Source organism: Bos taurus, chromosome 11 (genome assembly GCF_002263795.3).
Source record: "Bos taurus isolate L1 Dominette 01449 registration number 42190680 breed Hereford chromosome 11, ARS-UCD2.0, whole genome shotgun sequence".
NCBI lineage: Eukaryota > Metazoa > Chordata > Mammalia > Artiodactyla > Bovidae > Bos > Bos taurus.
Window position 1 is genome coordinate 49326872 of NC_037338.1, and position 19627 is coordinate 49346498.

At 51.2% G+C, this 19627-nt stretch overlaps 1 protein-coding gene across 4 annotated transcripts; it reads left to right on the top strand.

The window, feature by feature from the left end:
• The first annotated feature begins 2912 nt into the window (after positions 1-2912).
• SFTPB (surfactant protein B) lies at positions 2913-13866 on the top strand. Of its 4 annotated transcripts, none has more exons than XM_005212760.4 (11): positions 2913-3008; positions 3586-3713; positions 4133-4204; positions 4545-4670; positions 6025-6177; positions 6389-6478; positions 10020-10203; positions 10316-10476; positions 11286-11366; positions 12115-12199; positions 12319-13866. In XM_005212760.4, exons 1-10 carry the CDS (start codon positions 2945-2947, stop codon positions 12175-12177), a joined length of 1122 nt encoding a protein of 373 aa, XP_005212817.1. In that variant the 5' UTR covers positions 2913-2944; the 3' UTR covers positions 12178-12199; positions 12319-13866. The 4 variants fall into 4 exon arrangements, with proteins under 4 accessions (XP_005212817.1, XP_015328965.1, XP_024854190.1 ...); XM_015473479.3 differs by having other exon boundaries at positions 10089-10203; XM_024998422.2 differs by having other exon boundaries at positions 10089-10203; positions 13514-13866.
• Positions 13867-19627: the final 5761 nt, after the last annotated feature.

Consider the following 19627-nt stretch of genomic DNA (forward strand, 5'->3'; position numbering starts at 1 on the left):
TTAATTGGCTATTCTTCAATACAAAATAAATAGGTAAAAAAAAAAAAAAATAGGCGGGTCAGGACAACTAGCTGTACAGCACATCTGTGCAGGCTCTCCCTGTAGAAGCCCAATATTATTTTCTTTCTTTTCCTTCTTTTTTTTTTTTTTGGTTTCTTTTCTTTTTTTTAATTTATTTTACATTGAAGGAGAGTTGATTTACAATGTTGTGTTAATTTCTGCTGTACAATAAAGTGACTCAGTTATACGCATGTGTACATTCTTTTTTATATTGTTTTCCATTATGGTTTATCACAGGATGCTGAAGATAGTTCCCTATTCTGTACAGTAGGATTCTGTTTTTTATCCATTCTACATATAATAGTTTGCATCTACTAACCCCAAACTGCCCACGCACCCCTCCCTCCTCCCACCCCTGAGAAGTAAAATTTTAATCAGAGATTGAGATGCAGGTAACATCAAAGCAGGAAAAACCAGAGACCCACCCAGGGACCACAAGGCCAACAATCTCACCCTTGCCCTGGGCCAGAGCAGCTCAGCCAATGACTGGTATTGTGTGTTTATTTTGTCCTCTTGGATCACAGCTCTACAGAGTGTGGTGACCCGGAACTCTCTTTGAGGATTTGGGGGTAAAGGGAGGCTGAAGCAGAAGAAAATAGCTTCATTACTTTGCCAGGCAAAGGGGGACACAGTGGGCTCCAGCCTCAAAAACTACGTGTCCTAACTTGGAGAAGTTTTATAGTAATGGTTCATACTCTACATACAATTCATACAATGGTTTATAGTAAAGGGCGTGATCAGCTCATGGACTTTCTTCTGATGAGTTTGTGGTGAAGCAGTTGGGAGTCAGCATCATTAATCTTCAGGTCCAACTTATCTGGGGTCTATGTGCTTAGGGGCAGCATATGAGTTAACTTCTCCCACTTGAAGGAGTTTCAGTATCTTTACCTCAAGATGGTTGTCTGAGACATTTGGTCACCTTGTAAAATGGAAATTCTCTCTGCCCCCCACCCCGCTCCACCCCCAGAAGCTGCCTAGGCCAATTTTATCCTCCTGCCATAGCAATTGGTTTGGAAACATGTGACCTAATTAGAGCCAAATGTAGGCGTCCCTGAGATTAATTCATGAACCCTGGAAGAGACTCTCCTTCATCTGGAGTTACCATGTCAAGAGGATGTGAGTCCAGAGCAGCAAGCATCCACAGTGCCAAGTTTCAAGACTTAATGAGGCTCAGATTCTTGATGTCTCATTGCAGACAGAATTCAGTGAGAGACGAAGTGAAAGCTAAGAAGTGGATTTATTTAGAGAGAAACATACTCCACAGATAGAGCACGGGCTATCTCAGAAGGTGAGAGCGGCTCTTTGAGGATTTGATGGAAGCCATGGAAACACTATCCAGAAAACCCCCCAGAACACACAGTGTTGTGTTCAGCATGATGGATCTGAGACAAGGCCATGTGTCCAGCCCCAGGTCCCATTCCCCTGGGCGCCCGGGAGTCCCATTAAGTGTCCCATTAAGTGGGACAGTGTGATGGAGTCCTGGCCCATGAACTGGGAGCAGAAATGAAGGCTACTCTTGGGCCTGATCCTCAACTCCCCACCCGTCTTTCTGCCGTCCAGATACAGAGGAACCAGGGGAGGACCCCAAGGCCTGGGGAACAGCAGAACAAGCGGAAGGATGGGCCTGCGCCCCAGAGTGACTGCATGAACCTGAGCCTCCCCGCTGAACCAGCCTGCCCTGCGGTGTGCTGTGAGCAAGAAGGCAATTAGACACCCTGACCAACACCCCGGAGGCAGCCCCCACCCTCTGCGGCTAGGGCAGTCCTGAGTGTGCCCAGGGCAGCTCCTCTGTTAAACACTCACCAGTCCCACCTTCTTGGGAGGAACGCAAATCGCGGGGACCCATGTTTGTCACATGTTTACACACACTCTTTGTTGACTCCCATGATAGCAACCATTTGTCATACTGACGAGGGCTTGAGGCCAACAGAAACTGCCCGAACCCCTTGTGACCTTGAGAGTCTTTCGGCTATCCTGAGTCCAGTGGTACTGATTCCCACCTGCCTGAGCCAGAGGTAGTACCCGTGATCTTCTGCTGGAGAGGGCACCCCAGGACTCAGCCACATGGGTGGCCACAGTGGTGCCCAGGAGCCAGCGCCTGACTCCCTGCTCTCACCCTTTGTGTCTGCCCCTCCTAGGTGGTCAGCTTATTCTGGTATGTGCGCTGCCCAGGGGGGCCTGACCAGGCAACTGCAAAGGACAGTTTCTTCCCCCTGAGCTGCCAAGCTGTGCCCCTTGTCTCAGATACTTGGGACACTTGGTTGTTTTTTTTTTTTTTTTCTCTTTGCTTCATGTAAACGCTCTTCTGAGCGATGCCGGCCATGTTCTCAGAGAAGCAGAGGAGTTTTCTGGAGGAAAAAATAAGGAGAGGGTTGCGGTAGGTGGCCATCTCCAGGCTCGCCCCTCCAGGGCTTGCCCCTGGTCAAGAGCCAGGCAGGAAGCTCTTAAGAGTCATTGCTCAAGAGTAGAGGAGGCCAGAGAGGCCCCAGGTAGAGAAGGGAGGGGAGTCACTCCTGCTACTCTGGTCCTGTCTCAGTTCCCCTTCTGTAACCCAGGGAGATGGGATTGGATGTGAAGGATCAAGAGCCCCCAGGTTGGAGGGAGTCCAGGCCCCTGAGAGGAAGAATGTGTGTTTGGGGGTGGGAGGGCGGCAAAGGGACCAGGGAAGATCATTGGGCAGGATATGGCAGGGTGGGGGTAGCCAGGGGGGCAGGCAGGAGTGTCACTGCTGGGAAGAGGTGGGGATCAAAGCATCTGGAGGGCTCTCTAGGGCAAAGACAAACACTGAGGTCATTGCTGCTCCCACAGAGTCCTGCCCCCACACCCCAGCCCCCAGCTATAAGGGCCCCCGCCCCAAGCAGGGTGTCCAGGCTGTGGAGGTGCCATGGCCAAGTCACACCTGCTTCCATGGCTTCTGCTGCTGCCCATACTCTGTGGTCCGGGCACTGGTGAGTCCCCCCAGCCTCCCCTTGCTTCCCCACCTTACAGGCCTAGGTGTGGAGGGGGCATTGCAAACTGCTCCACCATTCGCTGAGCCCTGGTTCTGTCCCAAGCATTATCCTTAGTCTGGACATTATCCTCATTTTAAAGAAGAGGGAGCCTTGATTCAGAGACTCTAGGGCTTGTCCAAGGTCACACAGCTGGTGGGCACCAGAGCAGGTAGAGAGCTTCCTAGGTGATGTTACAGTAAAGAACCCGCCTGCCAGTGTAGGAGATGCAAGAGACATGGGTTTGATCTCTGGGTCAGGAAGATCCCCTGAGGAAGGGCATAGCAACCCACTCCAGCATTCATGCCTGGATAATCCCTGGGACAGAGAAGCCTGGGGGGTTACAGTTCAAAGTGTCTCAAAGAGTTGGACATGACTGAAGCAACTTAGCATACACACACAGAGCAGAAGCCAGAGCTGTCTGACTCTAGCAGGTTTAAGAGCCATGCATCCCAGTAAAATTAGGTGTGGAGTTTGGGGGAGGCCAGTGCACCAGGTGTGGCATGGATCCCAAGGTTGCTCTGGCTTCAAACCACAGCTGCTGCGATCACCTATTCCCTGGCCTGTGCCCAGGGCCCCGAGTTCTGGTGTCAAAGTCTGGAGCAAGCATTGCAGTGCAGAGCCCTAGGGCACTGCCTGCAGGAAGTCTGGGGACATGTGGAAGCCGTGAGTACTACCCAAGGATGTAGGGAGACAAAAGGGCTCAGGGTAAAGGGTCCTGGGTAGACTCTGGATGTGCCTGATGGATTGGAGCCCCTGTAGGGGATAGGATGGGATGGAGTGGAATGGGATAGAATATGATGGATAGGGTGGGGTGGGATGAATGGGATGGGATGGATGGGGTGAGATGGGATGGGATGGGATGAGATGGATGGGATGCAGTGATATGGGATGGACAGGGTAGGATGAGTGGGATGGAATGAATGGGATGGAATGGGATGGACAGGGTGGGATGGAATGGGATGAATGGGATGGGGTGGGATCATGGACACTTTCCTGTGTCTTGGAGTGCCCTGTCAGCCTTAGCCACCTGAGCTGGGAGCATGCCCCCCATCACGTGCTCCACCCTGGGGCCCTCTCCTCAGGATGACCTGTGCCAGGAATGTGAGAACATCTCCCGCCTCCTCACCAAGATGGCCAAGGAGGCCATTTTCCAGGTAATGAGGCCCATACCCTGAATTGAAGCTTGGAGGTTAAGAGATGGAAGAAGAAGTGAGCCTCTTAAAGGAGCATCTCCAGGCTGGGGGTGATGCCTGGGTTTACCAGGGGTCTCCTGGTCGAGAGAGGGCTCTGGGAGTGATCTCAGCATCACAGTCTTTCCCAAGGGGAGCTACCCTTCCTGTGCCCAACCACACAGCTCCTTCAGCACCCTCCAAACTCCAGGGCCCTGGGCAAAGGCGACCAGTCAGCTAGGCAGTGGCCCCATGTCCAGGGGCTCACTTGGGGCAGACCTCAGAGAGGCCAGGCTAACAGTCCTCTCTCTGGCCTGCCTCCCAGGACTCAGTGCGCAAATTTCTGGAGCAGGAGTGCGATGTCCTTCCGCTGAAACTGTTGGCGCCCCTGTGTCGCCACCTGCTGGACACCTATTTCCCTCTGATCATTGAGCACTTCCAGAGCCATATGGTGAGGCCTGCCCACCTAGCCTCCAGGCTGCCTCCCTCACAGCCTCCATGCCTGCCCTTTCTCAGAGTTACCCCCACATATGTTACCCCAGCACACACACACACACACACACACACACACGTGCGCGCGCGCCTATCCACACCCAGTCCAGGAAACTCAGTGCCCCTCAACTGGTGCCCAGATCACAGCCCCACCACTAAGCTGTACACAGTGGGTCTGCACACTTGCAAACACCTACACACACCCTCACGCTCTTCATACAAACATACACTGGGTCACAAATCCATACTACAGACACACAATCTCAGGTAAAACTCACAGCATCCCACAAGAATAACAAATTCTACTTTGTGCTAACTCTGAGTAGGCTCCAAGCTTTAAGTCCTTAAAATACTGTAATTAAAGGAATCTTCCAACAACTTCTTCAGAGAAGTTAACACCCAAGAATGTGTGTCCTTAGTCACCCAGCTGTGTCCGACTCTTTTCGACCCTGTGGGCTGTAGCTCACCAGGCTCCTCTGTCCAAGGAATTTTCTAGGCAAGAATACTAGAGTGAGTTGCCATTCCCTTCTCCAGGGGAACTTCTTGACCCAGGGATCAAACCCCAGTCTCCTGCATTGCAGGTGAATTCTTTACCACTGAGCCACCTGGGAAGCCTTGGTGGCTCCAGTGGTAAAGAATCTTCCTGCCAATGTAGGAGATGCAAGAGACACAGGTTCGATCCCTGGGTCAGGAAGATCCCCTGGAGTAGTTAATGGCAACAAACTCCAGTATTCTTGCCTGGAAAATTCCATGGACAGAGGAGCCTGGAGGGGTACAGTCAGTCCCATGGATACCCAAAAATACACAGATAATAATTGGTCAAGCTTTGATTTTGACCTCTGTCCTTTGAATCCACAATTCACATTCTTGATTAAGGAAAGGCAGTGCCCATGTGGTTTAATATGTGGGTCTAAAGGCTTATTACAGAAAATGCAAAAGGAATAACAATTTGCCTAAAAAAATTTGAGTTTCTCCTCCAGAAAAAGATAACAAAAACCCACATCATCTGCACACTCACACAAAAGACACAGTCTCATGTACTTAAACTCATTCATTCTCACAAACATCCATACTCACACTCATTCACACACATCCACAGACAAGTGCCCCAAAGTCCCCACATGACCTCCCTCTCTGCCTCTGGTCTCTCCCATCCCCTCCACAGAATCTTAAACCACAACCCCAAACCAGCCTGCTCCCCTCATTCCAGGCCAAAGACAGTGGCCTGGTATCTGAATCCTTGAGCCAGACTGAGCAGGAGTGGGGCTCCCTCCCCCACCCTAACCACCCCCTCACCCTGTGTTGTGCCCTAGAACCCGAAGTTCATCTGTCAGCACGTGGGCCTATGCAAGCCCAGGCACCCAGAGCCAGGGAAGGGGCCAGAGCCATGGGGCCCTCTGCTGGACAAGCTGGCCCTCCCCCTGCTGCCAGGGGTCCCCCAGGCCAAGCCTGGGCCTCAGACACAGGTGAGGTGGGGATCCAGAGCCCCAGGGCCAGAGCCGAGGCCCTGGAGGCCGGGAGCACTTGACCTGGGAGGGCCAGAGCCGGGAAGGGCACCAGCAAATACAGACAGGGCCTAAGGCTTGAGCAAGAGGAGAGGAGAAGGAGGCGAGGCTGGTGAGCAGAGCCCGGGCGAGCCTGCTGTCCAGCCTGCCTCCAGCATGATTCTTCCACCAGGACCTCTCTGAGCAGCTGTTCCCCATTCCCATCCCCTACTGCTGGCTCTGCCGGACTCTGATCAAACGGATCCAGGCTGTGATTCCCAAGGTGAGTCGTCCAGGCCACAGGGCTCCGCACTGCTCCACCTCCCCCATCCATCCTCAGAGGTTAGGAGGGGGCCATTTGTGCATTGTTCCCACCCGAGGCACCCTGCCCTCGGGCTGGGCCTCTAAGTGCCAGGACTAGAGCTTCTTCAACAATTGCGAAGCCCTCACTGTGTGCCAGGCACTATGCGTGTGTTCTCAGTCACTCAGTCGTGTCCGACTCTTTGCGACTCCATGGACTGTAGCCCACCAGGCTCTTCTGTCTATGGAATTCTCTGGGCAAGAATACTGGAGTGGGTTGCCATTCCCTTCTCCAGGGGATCTTCCTGACAAGGGATTGAATCTGCATCTCTTAGGTCTCCTGCATGGACAGGCAGATTCTTTACCTCTGTGCCACCAGAGAAGCCCTCCAGGCACTATGCCAGGTGTCAAAATACAGAAAAGAATCTAGTTGTCTTTGTGGAAATGGTGCTTTCAAGTTTTCTATTCAGCCTGAGGGTTGGAATACGTATGTATCAGAAACAAAGTGAAACAATGTTCCAGTAAAATCTATACCAAATTGCTGGGAAAGAAAGAAAAAGAGAGAAATAAAGAGGGAGAGAGAAAGGAAGAAAGAAAAAAGAGACAGAGAAAGAAAGGGAGAGAAAGAGAAAGGAAGAAAGGAAGAGAGAGGGAAAGGAGGGAAGGAAGAGGGCAAGAAAAGGTGCTTTCATTTTACAAAAGAAGAATTAGATGGACACCCCATCCCTGCCCACCCTGAGCATGGAGTCTTCCAAACTTTGTAGTGACCATCACCCGACGGCCCTGCCTTGAAATGGGGCCCAGGTGAGGAGAGACCTGCCCTGTTGGCCCTTCCAGATGGGGCCAGTATGGCTGCCTGCTCACTGAAGGCGTGTCCACCCTCCTGAGTCTGCACTGCGGGGGGAGAGATTTTTTTCAGGTAGTGATGAGTTCAGAGCAGAGAATTAAGACAGATGGAAGGAACAGTGATAGGAGAATGGGGGTGGGATGCTTGGTCAGGAAGCGTCCCTGAGGTTGAGACCTGGGGAACAACTAAAACCAATGGGCAAAGGGTCTTAAGCAGAATGAGCTTGGGCTGCAGCGCGCAGCCTGCAGGGAGAGATTGAGAAGGGAGCAGAGGGTAGGCCAAGTGAAGGGACACCAGGCTTTGCTCAGCTTCTTCTTTTTTTACAATTTTACTTATTTATTTATTTTTGGCTACACCGGGTCTTTGTTGCTGCACAGGCTTTTCTCTAGCTGCAGGGCTCAGGCTTCTCATTTTGGTGGCTTCTCTTGTTGCAGAGCACAATAGTTGCAATAGTTGTGGCGCATGGGCTTAGTTGCATGTGGGATCTTCTTGGGGAAGGGAGCGAACCCGTGGCTCCTGGATTCTTTACCACTCAGCCACCAGGAAAGCCCTGGGCTTTCTTCTGAAGGCAGTACACAGCTGTGGAAGGGTTTCAGGCAGGAGGAGCCATGACTGGATTTACACTTTAGCAAGATCTCTCTCCTGGTGTTTGAAGATAGTATCAGGCAGAAGGGAGAGAAGAATGAGAGCAAGGCGAGTCCTTAGGAGACCATGGCAGGGAGCTCGGTAGGCCTGGAACTAGCAGGGGGACTGGGGTCTGTCTGGGAGGTGGGCTCTGCAGGACTCGGTGATGGAGGGGACCAGGGGCGTGAAGACAAGTGGGGAGTCAGCCATGATTCTATGGACTTTGGCTTGAGTGACAGGCTCTTTGGAATGCCCCCCACCCCCCACTGAGATGGGTGGATTTAAGAAGAAACATGTCTGGGCAGAAAAATTAGGACTTCTCTCCTGGCCGTGATAAGTTCGAGTTGCCTGTATAACATACAGGAGGAGGCGACAAGCAGGCAGCCTGCCTGGTCACTGGCCAGGTCCAGAGACGTCAGTCTGAGAGTCATGGCTACAGACAAGATTTAAATCCAGGGATGTGGGGTGGACCAGGTGGAGGAAGAGGAAAAAGCCAGCAAAAGAGCCTGAGGAGGGACAGCCAGGGAGGTGTCCTTGGCTGTCCTGATGCTGAGGGACAGCAGGGGCTTCAGGCAGGAACAGGGCCCAGGCCAGCCTGCCACATACCAGTCCTTTCTTTAAAATTGAAGTATGCTGCTGCTGCTAAGTTGCTTCAGTCATGTCCGACTCTGTGACCCCATCCATAGACGGCAGCCCACCAGGCTCCCCTGTCCCTGGGATTCTCCAGGCAAGAACACTGGAGTGGGTTGCCATTGCCTTCTCCAATGCATGAAAGTGAAAAGTGAAAGTGAAGTCGCTCAGTCGTGTCCGACTCTTAGCGACCTCATGGACTATAGCCTACCAGGCTCCTCCTTCCATGGGATTCTCCAGGCAAAAGTACTGGAGTGGGGTGCCATTGCCTTCTCCGAAAATTGAAGTATAGTTGATGTACAAGGCTTCCTGATGGTTCAGCAGGTAAAAATCTGACTCAGGAGGTGTAGGTGCGATCCCTGGGTCGAGAAGATCCCCTAGAGGAGGAAGTGACAACCCACTCCAGTATTCTTGCCTGAGAAATCCCATGGATTGAAGAACCTGGCAGGCTACAGTCCACAGGGTCACAAAGAGTCAAACACAACTGAAGCAACTGGGGACACACACACAAACATAGTTGATATAAATATTATATAACTCACAAGTGTACAATATGATTCACAACTTTCAAAGGTTATACTCCATCTATAGTTATTATAAAATATTGGCTACATTCCCTGAGATGTGCAGTAGATCCTTGTAGCTTATTTCACGTATGAAAGGCAGGAACAGGGAGGGCCCAGACCAGCCTGCCACATACCGGTCCTTTCTTTAAAATTGAGGTATGCTGCTGCTGCTAAGTTGCGTCAGTCGTGTCCGACTCTTTGACCCCATAGACGGCAGCCTAGCAGGCTCCCCCATCCCTGGGATTCTCCAGGCAAGAACACTGGAGTGGGTTGCCATTGCCTTCTCCAATGCATGAAAGTGAAAAGCCAATTCTTTACATGAATTGGCTGAATGAATAAAGAAGTGGAGGCGTAAGGGTGCCTGCATTCTGTCTCCTTGCTCTTCAGCAGGGAGGTTGTGTTTGGAATCAAGGGTGGGGTGGGGTGAGGTTGGGTGGGGGAACTCCTTACTTCCCCATGGGCCTCCTGAAACCAGGGACTTCTTGACTCTGGGAGCCACAGACAGGAGCTTGTCCACCTGTGGGGGAAGCATGGCACCGCCAGGTCAGGAGGGAGAAGACTCGGGTTGGTTCTGCCTCTGCCCCAGGCTGTCATGTGGCCTGAGCAGTGTCTACCTCTCTGGAAAACTTTGGAATTTCAACAATTCCAGAGTCTTTGAAGTCAGAGTGGGGGTCTGTGGCCTGGTTCTCGCACCAGCGCAGTGACTCTGGACAAGTCCCCTGGACTCCCTGATGTTCAGCGTCTACCTGCAAGCAGCGTAGTAATTCTCCAAGGCCCCCAGGGAAGGTCTGCAAAGCACCTTGAGCAGGTCTTTCGGGGGAAGGTCCCACTCTGTCCTTTCTCGGCCCCCACCCCAGGGTGTTCTGGCCATGACTGTGGCCCAGGTGTGCCACGTGGTCCCCCTGCTGGTGGGCGGCATCTGCCAGTGCCTGGTTGAGCGCTACTCGGTCATCCTCCTGGACACGCTGCTAGGCCGCATGCTGCCCCAGCTGGTCTGCGGCCTCGTCCTCCGGTGCTCCAGTGAGGACAGCGCTGGCCCAGGTGAGCCTGCCGCCCCAGCCCCTGCCCATCACCCGCTCCCATCCCCTCCCCTTCTCGGGTCCATCTGCACTGCCCCAGTGAGAACAGGAATGAGGCTGTTTGTTCTCTCTAGCCCTCCCTGCCCTGGGGTCCGTGCCTGGAGAATGGCTGCCACAAGACTCTGACTGCCAGCTCTGCATGTTTGTGACCACCCAGGCAGGGAACAGCAGTGAGCAGGCCACGCCACAGGCAATGCGCCAGGCCTGCCTGGGCACCTGGCTGGACAGGCAAAAGGTGAGGGGCAGGCATGCGGTGGGGCTTGGGACCCAGGGGCTGCCTGAGGTGGAGGGTTGGGTCCAAGACAGGTTTCCCAGAGACACACAGAGTGGTCTGGACCTCTGCCCTTAAGGTGCTCAGACGCAGACAGGATGCAGGACAAACAATGACGTGGTTGTAACTTAGGGCAAAAGGTCAGGAGACGTCTCTGGCCCAGGGGCACGGGCTCAGGAGGACAGCAGGCCTCGTCATGGACCTGGAGAGAGGCCCGGTCACCTGCCAGGAGATGAGTAATGCCGGGCCAGCTGAGCAAGAGAAGGCCTGGCCTCCTCTCCAGGTCCCAGTCCTGTCCCTGCCCCGGGGCTCCTCCCGGTGTGACTCAGTGGGGACCAAGCCACCAGCAGGAGAGGCCTGGGACTGGGGTCCCAGAGCCCTGATGTTCTCTGAGAGTGGGTGACACGCCTGCTGACTCTTGGAGAAGGCTGCTTCCCGCACAGGGCTCCCCTCATGAGGTCTCTAGGACCAGATGAACTTCAGGGTGGCTTCCAGAACTGAAATGGAGAGGGGAGGGAAGGATGGGGCCAAGATTCTGCCCCTCAGTCTCCATCTCTGAAGTCCCTGGTTTTCCTGAAGGAAACCCCCATTTCCACCCAGCAGCTTGTTCAGTCTTACAGCCAGAGCTGCTCACTGAGGGCTGAGGGCTGGACCTACACCAGGCCCAGGGAGCTCTGAGAGGATCCACATAAGTGGGGAGGCCAGACGTTAAGGCAGGAGGGCCCTGCCCCGGGCCTGGGTTCACCCAGCCCTGTGTCTGTCTCCTCCCTCAGTGTGAGCGGTTCGTGGAGGAGAACGCGCCCCGGCTGCAGACTCTGGTGTCCAGTGGCTGGGATGCCCACATGGCCTGCCAGGTATGCTAACCCCTGCCAGCTGGTTCCAGGACTTGCCTCAGCCCCCAGAGTCCTCCCCTACCCCCACTCCAGTCCATAGTTCTCAGTGCAGGGCAGCCCCCGGAGTGCCAGCCCACATGCTGCCTGGACCCAACCCTCCACCTTGGGAGGTGTCCTCCTATAAAGACAAGGCAGTCTCAGAGAAGTCAAGAAAAAGCCACAAAAGGATGAAAAGGGAGGAGTATGGGAAGGAAGGGGCTTCCCAGATGGTGCTACTGGTAAAGAACCTGCCTTCCAATGCAGGAGATCTGGGTTCAATCCCTGGGTTGGGAAGACGCCCTGGAGAAGGGAATGGCAACCCACTCCAGTATTCTTGCCTGAAGAATCCCATGGACAGAGGAGCTTGGCGGGCTCCAGTCCAGAGGGTCGAAAAGAGTCAAACAGGACTGAAGGGACTGAGCGCATGGGAAGGGGGGGCAGCTTTAACGAGTGTGGTTTGATGTGTTTTCGGGGATGGGGGTTGTTCACCGAGCAGTGTGTGCTTAGTGGGGGTGGGGGCGGGTACATATTGTGTGTCCTCTGGCTCCACACCCTGAAGGCCTGTGGCTTGGAGGGTGGCCTGAGGGATCAAGAAGGTCACACCAAGAGCTCTCGTCAGGTGGCAGGTGGAGTGAGAGCTGCCCCTACAGGGGTGGGGGAGCCTCCCCAACCTCTTAGAGCTGGGAATCAGGGGTGCAAGGCTCAGGGCCCTAATACTGTCCCATGGCAGGCCCTGGGGACATGTGCGGCTCCGTTCAGTCCTCTCCAGTGTGTCCACAGCCCCCACTTCTGATGAGAATGCACAGCCATGGCAGGTGAGTCCAGACTCCCATTGACGGAATGGGGGGACGGCCCTGCCCCCATCGGGAGGCGGGGCTCTTCTGTCCCCAAGCAGAAAGAGGCAGCCTCCGATCTTCCATCCTGCTCCTCACAGGCTGAACTCAAGGCTCCTGAGGGCCCCGGCACCGCCATCTTGACTGTCCTCTCTCAAAACCGCTCACCCTCCTGCCCAGAATCCCCGTGGTGTTCAGTGCCAGGCCCAGCTCCTGGCTCGCTGGCCCCACCCTCCAGCCCAGAGGGGAGCTTCCGTGCCCGACCATGGCTTTCCCCTCACAGACCACCCTCTGCACTCACTGATCCTCAGTACCAAATGTGCTTGCACCAAGCCCTGCCTTTCCTGAAACTCAGGGGACACCAGACATTGCTCCCCAAAGACGCCAGGAACTCCTCCATCGCCTGACTCCTCCTACCTGAGACTCCTCCCTCTCTCCCTCAATGCCACTGGGTCAGAGGTGACCCCTTAGGACAGAGGGGCAGGTCAGAGGCAGCCTCCATGCCAGGTGCCTCCGGAAAGGGAAGCGCCCCTGAGAACAGACCCGGCAACTTCACAGTTCTGTCCAGAGCAAGACGCCCAACACGAAGGTCATGTATTCATCTCTTTTCACTCGTTTTTTTACAATGCAATGAATACCTGTGACCAGGCCACATTCTCGGAGCAAGGGCTAGAGGTGTGAATAAAACAGTGAGCCCCACCTCCACCCTCCTGGAGCTTACTCTCCAGGGCCCATCTGCGGGTGGAGGGGAGTCCAGCCTGCTCCAGAGACCCTCGAGAATCACGAGCCCCTGGGGGAGATGGTGGGGAGGAAGTGTCTGTAACAATTCAGACCCTCCCTGCAGGGACATGTTTAATGTCATTCCTCCCCATTGATGGCAGCTGCTGGGGCCAGAGGGCGGGGGCGGGGGTCAGGGAGCTGCCAGAAAGAGCTGTGCCTTCCGGCCCTACTGAAACAGGAAGAGGATTGGTTGGCACAGAAGGCCTGGGCTCTGGTCTGAACTCTAACAGCCCCTGGCCGTGGGTCCCCAGCCAAGACACACCACCTCTCTCTGGCCCTCACTCTTCTCAACGACAAAGGCAGAGCTGGGAGAGGTGGTCTTCAGGACTCTCCATATGACAAGACCCCACCTCTGGCTTCCTGCCCTGCCCACACTGAGAAGAAGCATGGGCTTCATTCCCATGCACCCCTTCCCCATCTCCTTTCCTCCAAAGGCTCTGAGGCTGGTAGGCCACAGGCCTGCAGATTGTGCCTTCGGTCCTGGGTCAGCCTGGTATGTCTTATCTCTAACCACAGCCTGGAACCAGAGGCACTTCCGTCCACTTTGGGAGTGAGGGGTGGCCAAGGCCTCGTCTTCTGGACAAGGAATGCAGATGGGGCTTCCGGCCCAGGGCCACCTGCACATCCCACCAGTGCCAGCCCAACTCTCACCACACCCCCAGCACTGGGCTGATGGGACCTTGTCGTGGGCCCCCAGTCCTTCTCTAAGTCCTGGCATCAAGAGGACAGCGGAGGGAGAATCCTGTGCTGGCGTCACTCCCATCTCCATGTGCATGAGATGCTAGCTTTTACAATCACTCTGCTAACGCTTTCACAAAATTAAGAATTCGGAAGAATAAAAGTGGGAACAGAAAGTCCCAGAAAAGACAGACACGTGAAATCCTTAAACTTTTTTTAAACATCAGGAAATCCCTGGTGTGGTCGAAAGCGGGCACGGCGGGGCTCAATCCTGGTGGAAGGTGATTGGGCACGTTTGTATGTGAATGTTTTCCTGTTGCTTTTTGTTACGACGTAAAAGGGGGTTTTCTTTTTATCTTTTTGTATGGTTGTTGTTCAGTCGTGTGTGACTCTTTGCAACCCCATGGACTGCAGCACTGTTGAACTTGCAACTTTTGTTAGAAATGTGAGGGTGGCTTGATTTCCTGCTGTGATTTATCTCCTCAAAGCTCGCTTGGGGCTGGGCACACTGAGGATTGGTTCCCAGGTAATAGAGCGTCTGTAACGAAGCCAACAAAGTGCCATCTCCTTGTCCTGAAAGGAAACACACTGCCCTTTAAGATGCTGCAGAAGCCACAGCCCCTCCCTGAATGTAAGCCAGGCTGGGGGCTGCCTCACTCTGCTCCGTGTTGGCGAAAGAGATGTCCATGTCGCCTCTTCCTCCTGTCACTGCTTCCAGCCTGATCCCTACCTGTGACCCCGCCCCCACCAAAGAGTCCTTCCACTGAGATGAGTTAGGGTGCCCCAAACTCAAAATATACCCTGCAAAATTAATCTTCAGCATCACAGACCTAAATGCCTGAAAGTGTCCCTTCACTTAGAACTTTTGTCATTATATTTCCTATCATAAAAGAAATGCATGTTTGGAAAGGATCCTGATGCTGGGAAAGACTGAGGCCGAGAGGAGAGAAGGGGACAACAGAGAATGAGAAAGTTGGATGGCATCACTGACTCAACAGACATGAGTCTGAGCAAACTCAGGGATATAGTGAAGGACAGGGAAGCCTGGTGTGCTGCAGTTCATGGGGTCGGACACGACTTAGCGACTGAGCAACAATAACCACATGTTTATTGTAGAAAATTCAGAAACTGCAGATGAAAAAAGGGTAGAAATCACCCACAATCCTACCAGTCCCAGGAGACAGCTATAGCAGATGGAGACTTTGCCCCTGAACTACAGACTTTTTCAGTCCATCTGGCTATACTCTGGCTCTACCCTGAATGGCTCCACTGTTCAAGCAGGGAAAGCTTATTATACAACCTGCTGTTGAGGCAGGGATGATGGACACAAACCCTTGGCCTCCGAATTTGAAGTTTTAAAGAAGTCTTTTTGTAAATCTATAGTGGACTTTTGTCTTGAATGCCATCACTTAAATTACAAGTTTGATCTCTCTGAGACAAAGAGTGTTTTACATTTTGAAAAAAGCTTGGTTGGGAAGATGAAGATCTACAGCCTGGAGGAGAGGAGGCATTAACTGTTAACCCTGAAAACAAGCATAAGAATGAGCTCCTGATAACCGAAGAGGAGGCTTCATTCAAAAGGTCAGGAACTGGGACTTCCCTGGTGGCCCAGTGGTTAATAATCTGCCTTGCAATTCAGGGAATGCAGGTTCGATCCCTCATCAGGGAACTAAGATCCTACATGCCATGGAGTAACTAAGCCTATACACTGCAGCTACTGAGCCCACACACTCTGGAGCCCATGTGCCACGACGAAAGATCCCACATGATGCAATGAAAATCCCACGTGCCACAACTAAGACCCAATGCAGCCAAATAAATAAATGTTTAAAAAAAAGATCAGGAGCTGATCAGCTGTGGGAGGAGAGAATTGGCAGGAAGAGCCTACAGCTGAGACGCAGGAGTCTCTGAGATGTGTTCAGCACCCTGCACTCCAAAAGAAGGTGGGAAGGAGAAGCCCTAGGAGGGGTTAGGGCCCCAGTGCATGGGGGTCTTGTTCTTCAGTTGCCAGGGTATGGCCTGAGGAGGACACATCAGAGTGGACTCTGGGAGGGACCTAGGTAGGAGGGCTTGGGAGCCACCTCAGAGGGAGCCCCTCAGTCAGTCAGTTCAGTTTAGTCACTCAGTCATGTCTGACTCTTTGCAACCGCATGGACTGTAGCATGCCAGGCTTCCCTGTCCATCACCAACTCCAACACATCGCTGCTAATTGCTCCATGCTTTTTTTTTTTATAAAACATTTTTGTTTTTTAAAGCAACTATTATCAACAATGTTGTGAAGAATAAAAATCCTGGCAGTAACGTCTTTGTTTACCAGTCCAATTATTTCATTAGAATCAATTCCAACTCCAGGAGCCTGCTCAAACTTATGAGGTGATGCCATCCAACCATCTCATCCTCTGTTGCCCCCTTCTCCTCCTGCTTTCAATCTTTCCCAGCATCAAGCAAGGTCTTTTCCAATGAGTTGGCTCTTCACATCAGGTGGCCAGAGTATTGGAGTTTCAGCTTCAGCATCAGTCCTTCCAATGAATATTCAGGACTGATTTCCTTAAGGATTGACTGGCTTGATCTCCTTGCAGTCCAAGGGACTCTAAAGAGTCTTATCCAACACCACCATTCAAAAGCATTAATTCTTCAGAGCTCAGTTTTCTTTATAGTCCAACTCTCACATCCATACATGACCACTGGAAAAACCATAGCTTTGACTAGATGGACATTTATCAGCAAAGTAATGTCTCTGCTTTTTAATATGCTGTCTAGGTTGGTTCATAACTTTTCTTCCAAGGAGCAAGTGTCTTTTAATTTCATGGCTGCAGTCATCATCTGTAGTGATTTTGGAGCCCAAGAAAATAAAGTCTGTCATTGTTTCCATTGTTTCCCCACCTACTTGCCATGAAGTGATGGGGCAGATGCAATCATCTTTGACTTGATACAGAAGAGCAGCACACCCCATAGCCCAGAGGCCATCAGGATGGGCTCTATGCTTTTTTCCTAACAAGATGGATGGGCTCACAAGAGCCCACCGTTGGCGACAAAGCAGTGAATGTTTCAAAGACCTGGAGAGGATTAGAAGCCATACTTGTGCAGCCAACACGAGATAGCAAAGACAGGCAAGATGAGTGACATTTGGTGGCAGGGACCTGGAGGGCCCAGGAGAGCACAGTTGCCAACATTTCTCCTCAAGACAGTGTAATCTGTCAACCAGTCTCAGGGGAAACAAAAGGAGGGCTCAGTGGGTAGTCACCCAAGATGAGCTGGCTGCATTTTAAACAAGAAGGGACTGGGTTGTTTTCAAATGGGAATATTAAGTGTGAGGAACTTACAAGCCAAAATGAGTTCAGTTATAGAGAAATAAAGACAATTATGGTTATGTCCCCCTGCTTAATAACTGAAGTTTTAAATCTATAACACAATCATTGTAACATTTATAACATATATAACATATTATTCCAAACCTTTCCCCACACGTACAAAGATAGATATAACAGATTTACAAATATGGGAATACCCTATACACACTGTTTTGTAAACTACTTTGCTCATTTAAAATAATCTTTCCTATAAAATTAACAACAAAGACCTACTATATAGTACAGGGAACTATATTCAATATCTTATAATAACCTAGAATGGAAATATGAAAGAGTATATATATACATGTGTGTGTGTGTGTGTGAAACTAGCACAACATTGTAAATCAACTATACATCAATCAAGGAAAGTAAACAATTTTTTAAATTAAAAAAAAAATCTTTTCATGTTAATAAATATAGATACCTATCATCACTGCTCCATGCTTTTTTTGACAAAAACTCCTTGTTTTTTAAAACAACTATTATCAACAATGTTGTGAAGAATAAAAATCCTGGAAGTAATATCTTTGTTTACCAGTCCAATTACTTCCTTAGAATCAATGCCAAGACATGAAATTCTGGGGACAAAAACTATGTACATCTTTACTTCTAATATAGCCTGTGTTATCAGTCTGGCTCTGTGCCAGCCATACCAATTTCTGCCTCAACAGTAAACGAGTGCCTTTTTTCCACTCTCATCAACCCTGAATATTAGCAATCTTTCAAATCTTTGCTAAAGTTTAAAAGACCTCTAGTTATTCTAATTTGCATTTCTTTGGTTACTAAGTAAACTATTTTTAGCATGTTTTTTGGCCATTTATATTTCATCTTTCATGAAATGCCTATTTGGGTTTTTGGCCTGATTTTCTTTTTTTTTAATTAATTGATTAATTCTTGGCTGCACTGGGTCTTCGTTGATTCCACTTGCTTTCTCCAGTTGCTATGAGGAGGGGCTACTCTTTGTTGCGTGCACAGGCTGCTCGTTGTGGTGGCTTCTCTTGTTCCGGAGCACAGGGCTTCAGTAGTTGTGGCTCATGGGCTCTAGAGCACAGGCTCAGTGGTTGTGGTGCACGGGCTTAGTAGCTCTGTGACATGTGGGATCTTCCCAGACCAGGAATCAAACCCATGTTCCCTCTATGGCAAGCGGACTCTCATCCACTGCGCCACCAGGGAAGTCCCTTGCCTGATTTTATACCAGGATGTTCTTTTTATTATCTTGCCAGTAAAAATATATCAGGTATATTTATTTATTTATTGTCCCGTACACTGCAAATTTTTCCCTTGTATAGATCTTTCAAATTTGGGATGCGTTTTCCACATGTTGTGACATCCAGCTAAGAAAGCATGGATTTCACTTCTTTCCCATCTGCAATTCCAACTGGCCAGAGTTTGAGGTCTCCAAACAAGAAGCATCTGCTGAAATCACAGCTGTAAAGACACATGAGCCCAGACCCCTGTTCAGACAGTCGTGGTGGAAGCCTACCACATATCCCCCACAAAGGACTGCAAGCTACGGCACACAGGACATGACAGTCAGCCTGAACAGTGGTCCCCAGCATTTCAGACACCTGCATCTACTGTCAACACCTTTGTTGCTGTTGTTCAGTTGCTAAGTCGTGTCCGACTCTTTGTGACCCCATGGACTGCAGCACCCCAGGCTTCCTTGTCCTTCAGTATCTCCTGGAGCTTGCTCAAACTCATGTCTATTGAGTCGGTGATGCCATTCAACATCTCATCAACACCTTGGGAGCGGTGTAAAGAGACCAGAAAAAAAAAAAAAAATCATCTGTGCAAAAGAAGGCTACAGAGAACACACACTCAGCACTATGCCATTTGCTTAATGGACACTATTAGTCATTGACTCCAAGGTGTCAAGCATTTCCCTAGAAAGTGAAAGTGTTCTCAGTCATGTCCGACCCTTTGCGACCCCATGGATTGTAGTCCACCAGGCTCTTCTGTCCACAGAATTCTCCAGCCAAGAAAACTGGAGTGGGTGGCCATTTCCCTTCTTCAGGGATATTCCTGACCCAGGAATCAAAGCCAGGTCTTTCTGCATCAAAGGCAGATTCTTTACAGCCTGAGCCACCTATGACTAGGCACAAAAGAAAGTTTCTGTCTGCTTTTTTGGAAGTTAGAGTCTAGTTGAGGACGCAGACATTAATCGCAGAATCACAGAAAACAAAATGGGAAACTTCAGGTGCCATCAATTAGAGCTATGCAGGGTATTGAGCAGACACAAAGGCCAGAGAGGTGAATGAAGAGTGGCAAAAAGAGAGCACCCCACGCAGAGGAAGCAGATGGCACAAAGGCCTGGTATCTGGTGGTACATTTGAGCAACAGAATGAAAGCCAGTGAGTCTGGGAATTAAGATCAGGATAAAAGTCCCGAGAGGTGAGACTAGAGAGGCTAAGGATTTCAGTCTGTATTGTAAAAGCCAAGAAGTGTCTTAAGAGGGAGATCAGGGTGTGGGGAACAAATGATTCAGTTAGACTTGTGCTTTACAAGATTACCCTAAGTGCATGTGGGGAGAAATTTGGCAATCACAAACTTCAGACAATCATAAACTTAATCAGATGCTGACTCCAGTGGAAGATGTTGT

What these genes read in the sequence shown, in the direction of transcription:
- SFTPB (XM_005212760.4), top strand. Translation starts at nt 2,945, where the DNA reads ATGGCCAAGTCACACCTGCTTCCATGGCTTCTGCTGCTGCCCATACTC. An exon ending in TCCAGGCTGTGATTCCCAAG is followed by an intron (nt 6,479 to 10,019) that starts GTGAGTCGTCCA and finishes CCCCCACCCCAG; the next exon opens with GGTGTTCTGGCCATGACTGT. An exon ending in ATGCCCACATGGCCTGCCAG is followed by an intron (nt 11,367 to 12,114) that starts GTATGCTAACCC and finishes GTCCCATGGCAG; the next exon opens with GCCCTGGGGACATGTGCGGC.